The following is a 10,721-nucleotide window of genomic DNA, read 5'->3' as shown; positions in this document are numbered from 1 at the left end:
TAGCCAGGATGGTCTCGATCTCCTGACCTTGTGATCCGCCCGTCTCGGCCTCCCAAAGTGCTGAGATTACAGGCTTGAGCCACCGCGCCCGGCCTCTTAAAGATATTTCTAACAGTTTGCATTCTCTTTGTGTTCAAGCTAAATACATTTTAAACATCTGTTCTCCCATTTTTACTTAAACTAAAGATATCGCTAGCAGTTTGTATCTCTATATAGGGACATACATAATCAGACAGGTATGGAAAAGAAAAGGATATTAAATTATTTTCTAAATATAATTTTTACAATAATTGTATTAAAAGCCAGCTAAAATTATGATATTCTAGGAGAACAAAAAATACTAAAATTGACTCTAGAAGAAACAGGAAAAAGAATAGGCTAATTCAAATGATAGGAAAAAAAGCTGAAAAAGATGAGAAAGTACAAAACCGCTTCACAATAAAGGTGCCCAGTTTTATGCAAGATGCCTTTGAGAATCATTCATAATGCCTATGATTATTTTAAAAATTGCTCTGAAGTATTGATTTTCAAAATATTGGCTGAGCACAGTGGCTTACGGCTATAATCCCAGAACTTTGGGAGGCCAAGGCAGGTGGATCACTTGAGTTCAGGAGTACAATACCAGCCTGGCCAACATGGCAAAACCCATCTCTACTGAAAATACAAAAATTAGCCAGGTGTGGTAGCATGCATCTGTAGTCTCAGCTACCTGGGAGGCCGAGGGATGAGAATCACTTGAACCTGGGAAATGGAGTTTGCAGTGAGCTGAGATCATGCCATTGTATTCCAGCCTGGGCAACAGAGCAGGACTTTGTCTCAAAAAAAAAAAAAAAAAGAGTTTGAGAAAAGTTTGAGAAAAGTTAATCTGTAATCATTTCAAAAGGAGAAACTTTCTTTGTACCACTTAACATTTGCAAAAAGTCTTAGAAGTACTAATGTTACTAATGTTAAGTTACACTTATATTTTATTATCGAGCCATCTAAAGTTAGTTTTTCATTTGTTTTAAACCTTGTTGGCACTTGCATTTCCATGATATTTCATGTTTTGTTTCTAATATCCTCTGAGGTGATTCCTCCACACACATTTTATTGTGAGGATTAAAAGAGGTCTTTAGGAATAGATTTATGTATTTGAGGATGGCAGCTCTCCTTTGAGTAGAATTGTCATGGTTCAGCTGTAAGCAGATGATTTCTAAAAACATTAGCATCTCAATACCTGGTGGAATTTACAGCTCCTTATTGTAAGCAGCATTTCTAATTGTCAGACAGAAAGTGTGCCATAAAATATATACCCTAACGTGAGTAAACTTGATGGAGTAAATACTACATAACCAGAATGATTTTTACATTTTTAGGCCAATCCTGAAAGTTTTTATCCGGTAACAAATTTGAACACAAAAATATACCAATAACAATGAGATATTTTGTCAGGAACAAACTATCTAGAAAACGGGAAATACAGATATCAGGGAAGAATGGGAAATGGGAATGGTCAGAAGATTATTATATTTCTTCCAGCAGAGTGTTGAGCATTGTCAGACCGTTCCTGGGTAATCTGTTTCTAAAGGGTGTGCCTCTTTGCTCATCTTTCTAGGCTATTTTACAAGAGTGAATTTAAGTTGTAGAAAACTGATAGTGATATATATCCTTTTTCCTTTAACAACTGAAATAACACTTATTTGCTAGAAAGACATATGGTTTGTGCCCTGTAAGAAAGATGACCTCGATCATTACATTTATTACCCTCATTGGATATTAACCAGTTTGGGATATATTAACACATTTTAACATATTATGATTGCCTAAACACACACACACACACACACACACACAAACACATACACATAATTATGTATCTGTTCAAGTTTTTCTTAGAACAGGTTTTAATCTCTTGCTAATCTGCTCATTAATTAATGAGGTAAGTAAAATCATTAACTTGTACTCATATTAGTGCCATAGACATAATTTTACCTTTTGAAAATTTTATTTTAGCAAAGTGCTTTTTTCAGTATGAAGAAAATTCATTTGGGAAAATGTTTGCCAGTTTTAGGCCAACTTTAGCCAAATTTGGGGTTAAAGGAACAGGCTATTCAAATTACTTGTGAATGTGAATGAAGTGATAAAACACATTTTAGAAAATCCTTATTCTCTCTGTGAGATGCTATTGAATGTGTTAAGGATTAAAATAAAATTAAGATTCTCATGGATCAGCAAGTTTCTTTTTTGTAGCTCATTGAATCATGCAATGAACCTGGAATATCTGAAATGACAGGAACTGGAAGTGCATTAATATATTAAATAATGTTCCTCAAAAGCAATTTATGGCTAACAACAAAACAGAAGCATGTCAGGCATTAGAATATGCAAAAAAAAAGAAACACAAAATGTACACCCACACAAACACAAATACTATATACTGACACAGGGCTCTGCAAATTGCAATGTCCCAAGCAATATACCTTAAATGTATCACATTTGGTTAAAACTTAGAGACAGTGAGAATAAATGATCAGACATCTTTTGCAAGACCCCCCAGTCCCCTCCTCTAGACTACGTTGAAATAATACATACAGTCTGGACTAGTTTCGAACTCAAACTTGCGGCTGTTCGTCCCATATCCAGCAGCTGTTCGGGCTCGGATTTGGAATACATATGTAGTGTCAGGCTTGAGGCTACTGATGGTAACATTTGTGCCTCTTGCCCTCAGAATGGTATAACTTGTCTCTTGTTCCTGCTTTGAGGTCAGAAAAAAAATCATGTTAAAATCAAATCTTCATAATGCTATAAAACGATAAACAGTGAACCACTCAAACCTGATTCTTTTATATTTTAACACAGATCATGGGATGGATTTAAAAAGTCATTTTGATTATTGCAATTATTTTATTCTCCAAAGGCAACATAGGCTTTGTGTGTGTGTGTGTGTGTGAGAGAGAGAGAGAGAGAGAGAAGAGAGAGAGAGAGAGAGAGAGAGACAAAGTCTTGCTCTGTTGCCAGGCTGGAGTGCAGTGGCATGATCTCAGCTCACTGAAACCTCTGCCTCCTGAGTTCAAGAGATTCTCCTGCCTCAGCTTCCCGAGTAGCTGAGACTACAGGTGCATGCCATCACTCCCAGCTAATCTTTGTATTTTTAGTAGAGACAAGGTTTCGCCATGTTGGCCAGGCTGGTCTTGAGTGCTGGGATTACAGGCATGAACCACCGCACCTGGCCCAACATAGGCATTTCTAAAAGATAAAAATATTTACAGAATTTCCTAATTTGAATATTATTATTTCTGCCCTGCATATAAAGCAGGAAAAATTTAGCTTTATTCTAACTAATCAGTAAATATGTGAGGGAAGATATGTTCTCTTCAAAGTCAAGGCTGAGAGAAAACTTAAATCTAATTCCAATAACAAATTTACAAAGAAGAAAATATCCCTTTGAATGAAACCTAATAGGAATGCTCTATTGATTCTGGAGTAGAATATTTTTTTATCAACCTTAAAATATTAAGCATAAAAAGTCAAGGTTTTATATGTAGCTCTACATTATTTTTAGCATAACTGTATTTGTGCTGTATTTAATCTAAGTCACTATGGTTTGGTAGAGGCAAAAATCTCCAGATCAAAGGCTAGAAATATTTCTCAAAAAAGATATCTAGGAGATTCACATTGTACATTAGATTCACACCACACATTTTAGTGGTCTCTTTGTGTCAAGCCTCGTTTACAAAAATTGAATTTATCCAGAATTACGTTTTTTCTTTCACATATATTATTATACACAGAGCTCCTATGGGGAACCTGATTTCAAGCAATGGTACAATGTCCCTGCACCTAGGGTAGGACCTAGAGTGGGTAATACGAAACACTGTATATCCTCAACCAAGATGAGATTGAGTAGTACAGAAAACATGCCATACATTACATACAGTATTCATCACCATCAGAGGAATAACCAATCAAGAAAGCTAGACCTTGTGGAGTTTAAATTCTAGAGACACTTTCTCAGTATTACCAAGCATACTATAAACATTTAGAATTAATTTTTAAATTTAGGTATATATGATGCAAATATGTATTTATAGGAATATATTTTAAGTAATATTACAGGTATGTATGTATCAAAAAATACTTAGGGAATAATCAATAGATTCAACCATTTTTTCCTGCATTGATTAATATTGTTTCAAAGTAATGTCCAGGGGTGGTGGCTCATGCCTGTAATCCCAGCACTTTGGGAAGCCAAGGTGGGCAGATCACCAGAGGACGGGAGTTTGAGACCAGCCTGACCAACATGGAGAAACCTCATCTCTACTAAAAATACAAACTTAGCGGGGCATGGTGGCGCATGCCTGTAATCCCAGCTACTCGGGAGGCTGAGGCAGGAGAATTGCTTGAACCTGGGAAGCGGAGGTTGTGGTGAGTTGAGATTTTGCCATCACACTTTAGCCTGGGCAACAAAAGTGAAATTCTGCCTCAAAAAAAAAAAAAAAAAAAAAAGTAGTGATGCTTGTTGTGTTTGTTGAAGGAGTTTGAAATAAGGCAGAACACTTTTCATGTTTGTGAAAGGTACGGATGTATACAATTAAAATTTGATTTTAATCTCATAGATCTAAATGTTAGGTGTTCTTCTCCCAGTTCTGAAATGTAGTTTGAACTGAGGCATATAACTGATTTTTTAAAATTTTGTGGCATCATTTATGAACATGAATTATTATATTTCCCCATTCTATCTTGTCATACTTCTGAAAATAGATCACAATCATATGAGTATTTGATTTTACCACAGTAGAGGACTCAGAGTTAAGAAAAAACTTATTTCTACTACAATTCTGAAACAATAAAGTTTATTTGGCATCAATTTCTTTTAATGAAAAAGACATACTCTAGTCTCTCTTACAGAGAGACTACAAAAAAACGACATTATACTGGAGAAATACATTAACTTCAAGCAAGGAAATAACTACATAACACAAAACAGTGTTTTTACATTATGCATTTTTGCACAGTTGATTATGCCAATAATTCTCATCAGGATGTATTCTCATGTAGAAAAAGGTACCTGATATAGGGGAAAACATACTAAAGGAGGACTCATGGCTGCCACGATCCAAAACAGAGATCTAATATTTATTAGCAGTGAGGCTGTGGGAAATCCATACAACGTCACTCTCAGTATTCTTAATTGTTAAACAACTTACTTTTCTACTGCCATAAGGCTATTATACAGCTCAGACTTAAGTAATGTCCACAGAAATGTTCTGTAAATATAAACTGCTCTATAAATGTACGATTTGCATTTAATTCACTTTAACACACTTTATAAACTGAAGTGGATACACTAATGTGTAGTCTTCACTTTAGTAGCTGTGAAACTAACTAGCTGTGATGCTAAGGTTTAAACATGTCTTGCTTTTAAACTTTACTATGATTTACAAACAGAAAAAAAAAAAATGAGTCATTTAGAATGATGGAATACTCACCATCCACTCAGGGCAAAATAACTGCATACCTCTTTTTTAATAATTTTTAAATTTGGGGTAAAAATAACCATGTGTCTATTTCTTTTAAATAACTGCATTACCAAGCCACAACTTTATGTCAGGCAAATTTATCCATCCATCCCCAACCTTTTAAATTTCCTTCTACAGGGTCAAGAAAGCTTTTCATCATCAGTTAAACAATACAATATTTTTGTCACTAGCGCAATGTTTCTATTTATATTGAATGAAATGCATGTCAATTTGAAGGTCAGGATATGATGCTTGAGGTAATGAACTAAAAAGCAGTTTACAAATAGACTAAGAAATCACAATAAAATAGTTGGTAGAGGAGGGGTCTTGATGTAAAAGGATACAAATGTCATGCTATTGCCATACCTAACTGGATTAAGTTGGCAGTGGCATTTTTCATGTTGCTTATTGCTCTAGAATAGGGGGTATTCAACAAGATTCTTTCTAAACCTTCCTCTACCAATAAATCAAAGGGGTCACATGGCCACAGTTCTAAACAGTGCTCTACCATTTACCAGCAATGTCACTGGTTTCTTTCCAAGAGCACAGCTCATGAGGAAACAGCTTCTTTCCTACACAGCCCAAACCTGGAAACATTGTTTCCCCACCTTTTCATAGTATTTGACCTCGTAGTCCAATATGATCCCATTAGGATGTTCAGGTTCTTGCCAGGACAAAGAGATGCTATTTCTGGAGGTCCGATCTTTCTTAATCGTCAGGACAGGTGATGGAGCTGTAAAGAGAAGATGGGAGGGGAAGGTGGAAGGAAGCAAATTAATGGGTTGGAAAGGGTGGCGAATAAGAACAGAGAGAGAAGGGAACATGCAAATGGAGTCTATCATTGTTCCCATTTTTGGCAAGAAAGCACTATTTCCATTTCCAAGGCTCTTGAGTATTAATCTGGCCCCATATCCAGGCTCAACAGCTGGATTATAGCCCTGGTACATGCAGGCCTAGGGAAAATGAACTGAGATTCTCTGCTGCTGGTGGACTAGTGGCAAGTGAGCAGATGTTTTCAATCTGCTACTATAATGTAAGCAATGAAATACATTTGATATATTAAAAAAAGAACAAAACATCAGGACTACCTATTTGTTATAATGTTGCAAAGTTATTAATGCCAGATTCTTCAGCTCATTGATAGCATTTTCATATGCAGCTCTGCAAGAGGACTGGAATCCATTATGTACAAGGAGTCCCATGGTATCCATAGGTAATAATAATATTTAGTGTATTGTAAAATAGATATGATTTAGGACATATTACAGTAGGTCTTGACTTCTGACAAACATCTCTTGACTACAAAGAAAAGGAAACAACAATTTTCTGTTTTACATTTTTATTTCTTAAGAAAATATTTAATGAGAGGTACCAAGGAAATGACTGCTATATGTGTTTTACAATTACCTAGACATGTTTTGAAATGTCTTATTTGATGGTGATTCTATATTTGCTATGTTTTGCTAAGCATTATCAAAAGTATGGAATATGAATAAAATCCCCATCTGTTTGGATCACATATCATAGGGTCAAATTCATTTCTAACTGAAGATTAAATATATTTTAAGTGATTTCCTTCTTCAAACTCTTCCATTAAAAGGAAAAATGCATCCTATCATCAAAGTACTTCTGCTTTCAAATCTCAATCTTGGTTCACTCACCAACCGAAATGTCTTAATGGAACGCAGCAAAATAAACTACAAACACACAACAAATAAAAACTCAGGAATCTTTAGATACATTAACTGTTGAATTGTTTTCATTGTTAAATAACTTATTTTTATATAGGTTTTTCTCAAATCAAGGGCTGTAAGAACTTCATGTATTTGTATTTCCCACAAGTTAGCAGAAGTTCCCCATTTGTTGACATTTCTATGATTATCACATGATGACTTTTGCATCCGACCTCTCGTTCAAACTTTCCTATCTATAAACACTTTTCATTTTTATTCTTCACCTATAATAGAAACTTTCATTACGGCTGCCTTGTGCCACTTCCAAGAAAACCGTACATGAAAAAATAGAATCTACTGCGATATTTCCCATCCACTGGGTTGTATTATTTGTGAGATCATAGGAACTCCTAATTGAAGCAAGGATTGGCCTAGGAATGATGACCTAATCTTTTGTTTTCTTTTTTTCTTGTTTTAAGACAGGGTTTTGCCCTTGTTGCCCAGGCTAGGGTGTAGTGATGTGATCTCGGCTTACTGCAGCCTCCCGCTCCCAAGCTAAAGCAATCCTTCTGGCTTAGCCTCCCAAGTAGCTGAGACTACAGGCTTGTGCCACCACAGTCAGCTAATTTTTTTATTATCTGTAGAGACAAAGATTTGTCACGTTGCCCAGGCTGATCTTGAACTTCTGGGCTCAAGTGATTCTCCCCACTAGGCCTCCCAAAGTGCTAGGATTACAGGCATGAACCACCACACTTCGCCTGACTTAATCTTTTGCCAAGGAAAAATATAGGTGTTGCTTTTCTGATGAAAAAGTAGGCCGGGCACGGTGGCTCAAGCCTGTAATTCCAGCACTTTAGGAGGCCGAGACGGGTGGATTCACGAGGTCAGGAGATCGTGACCATCCTGGCTAACCTGGTGAAACCCTGTCTCTACTAAAAAAATACAAAAAAAAACTAGCTGGGCGAGGCCGGGCGAGGTGGCGGCCCCTGTAGTCCCAGGTACTCGGGAGGCTGAGGCAGGAGAATGGTGTAAGTCCGGGAGGCGGAGCTTGCAGTGAGCAGAGATCCAGCCACTGCACTCCAGCCTGGGCGACAGAGCGAGACTCCGTCTCAAAAAAAAAAAAAAGGAAATTAATTTTCTTATCAACTTTTTGCTCCCACTAGAAATTAGTATCTTTTCATATCAATTAATATCATTTACCTTTCATTGTCAATCTATCTATTCAATAATCCTCTATTTTAGTCCCTAAATTGGTTTCGCCCCCTCAACCCTGTGATTTGCTCTCTAAAGTTGATTCCAAGCAAAAGATAAGTTATTTTTCTTATATTTTAGTTGAAGCTTCATAAACATATTCAATATATACAAATGTATTGCTGAATTATAAATAAACAGACATGTGGATTTTTTAAAAAAATACTCTATTTTTACATACTTTAATACTTGGAAAAATCAATTCATTGTCCAATCACTAACAAAAAAATTGCAACCCCAATGTCTTTGGACTCAAATTTTGCATTTCCTACAATGAGGAAATCCTACTAATTTTTCTGCTGAAGTAAGTCCATTCATGGAGTCACATTTAATGTCAGTTTCAAGAGCATTTCAAGAAGCTTGATGTTGGAACACACGAGGTCCTACATTTAATTTGATACCACCATGAAACTTTCATTTTTTCCTCGTGGTTAAAATTCACTTTCAAAGAAGTGTTGAACATAATCAAGTACAGCATCTCTCCTTTAAAAAAAGAAAAGTGAGAAAATAATTCATTTAGAAAGAACAATTGTGATGAGGATTGTATTAACTTTTTAATGAAAGCTTTGCAGGATGTTTTGGGGGTCTGTCCAAATTGTACTGCTTCTGCACTGAGCAGGACTTTATAACTTGAATTTCTTCAAAGCTCTTTGAGCAAGCTGCAGGACTCTGTTGGACTGTAATAAATAGCCTTTTGTAATTCCACACTTACTTAAGTAGAGGCAATTGCTTGAAGCTTGTGCCATCACTATGTTAAACGAACCTTTTCTGATTGCTGCTTTTGGACCCCTATTAAGTCATTTGTTCTGCTCTTTTAATACACGCCCCTTGTGCTGGCTGCATTTCAGCAAAGTTCAACTCAGTACACCAGCTGGAAGCCCAGTACTTTTAGGTAATACTCATCAATATTTTAATATTAATAAATAATAGGAATTGTTTTTCTTTCCCCTGATAAATAGTGTGGGCATAATAAAACATAATGGAGAAAGGGACAAATTCTATGGGCACTCCACTGTATCAATGCTTTTAAAAAGTTTTCCAGAACACTTCTTAATTCATGTTTTGAGGTATAATTTATCAATTCTTTATGTGCTGTAACACAATTTAGAATATTAATGAGAAACAGTGATACAAATTATGCTTTTCATTAATTTTCAGATATCAGAGAGTGATTTGTTCAAATTACTAATTTGCAAATTTACAGAAATTCTTTAAATCAGTATTTTTCTGTACAAAAATCATGATATTGCAATGTACACTATACGACAGATTTATTTTCTTTTCATTATTCTGTTTTTTAAATTTGCAATTTGAAAGAATGGAGGTTAATGGTTAAGCAAAATGGAAAAAAAAATTTCAACTTCCTTAAGACTGGAAAAATGCTGGGAGCTACAGGCGAAATTAAGAAGGAAGAGAAAGCTCAGGGATTTTGTAGCAAAAATGCTGGTATATATGCTAAAATCTCAATTGCCAGTAAATGATCTGATAGCCTAGGTTTTTTTTTTTTTTTTTTAGATGGAGTTTCACTCTTGTTGCTCAGGCTGGAGTTCAATGGCGCAATCTTGGCTCACTGCACCTCCACCTCCCGGGTGTAAGAGACTCTACTGTTTCAGCCTCCCAAGTAGCTGGGATTACAGATGCGTACCACCACACCCAGCTAATTTTCATATTTCTAGTAGAGATAGGGTTTCGCCATGTTGGCAAGGCTGGTCTCGAACGCCTGACCTCAGGTGATCCACCCACCTCAGCCTCCCTAAGTGCTAGGATTAGAAGAGTGAGCCAGTGTACCCGTCCGGATTTCTAATTTTCTGCCTGTTATACACTCTAATTGATAGATTACTGAAATGATTCCCTTATTAAGAGAAAGAAGTTGATGACAGAATAGGATGCCGAGAAACTGGTGCAGGCATTGTTGCAAGTTAGCAAAGAGTTTTGTAGAAAAACAAATGAAGAAACTGGTAAAAAAATTTAAAACAGTATAAAGGTAATAACTTTTAGAAAATTTAAAATGATGTCTGGCATGTAAAATACATTTTTGTTGTATTGGTATTTGAGAGAGAGAAGTAATATTAATATTTGATCTTCAACTTTTGCTATTCTGGGTACAGCTGATAGATGTACCCTTTGTAAATCATAAAGAAAGGAGACATATATACTTTGTAAAGTGGTATTGATTATATTTTAAATGAAATATTTCTTAAAAGAATACAAATAGACCAGGCGCAGTGGCTCATGCCTGTAATCCCAGCACTTTGGGAGGCCAAGGCAGGCGGATCACAAGCTCAGGAGATCGAGACCA

At 36.0% G+C, this 10,721-nt stretch overlaps 1 protein-coding gene across 3 annotated transcripts in view; it reads right to left on the bottom strand.

Annotated features, from left to right (window-relative positions):
* The window catches only part of EPHA3 (EPH receptor A3), a 364,805-nt gene that overhangs the window by 76,035 nt on the left and 278,049 nt on the right, over positions 1-10,721 (bottom strand). For 2 of the 3 annotated variants that reach the window (XM_011927599.1, XM_011927601.1), the window contains exons 6-7: positions 6,107-6,231; positions 2,572-2,734 (exon numbers count right to left, since the gene is read on the bottom strand). In XM_011927599.1, coding sequence (XP_011782989.1) covers positions 2,572-2,734; positions 6,107-6,231 — 288 coding nt within the window. The remainder of the gene's footprint in view (positions 1-2,571; positions 2,735-6,106; positions 6,232-10,721) is intronic. The other variant, XM_011927600.1, reaches the window with a different exon arrangement.

This window comes from Colobus angolensis, unplaced genomic scaffold (assembly GCF_000951035.1).
Source record: "Colobus angolensis palliatus isolate OR3802 unplaced genomic scaffold, Cang.pa_1.0 Scaffold73, whole genome shotgun sequence".
Taxonomy (NCBI): Eukaryota; Metazoa; Chordata; class Mammalia; order Primates; family Cercopithecidae; genus Colobus; species Colobus angolensis.
This window is presented reverse-complemented; position numbering and strand designations above follow the sequence as displayed.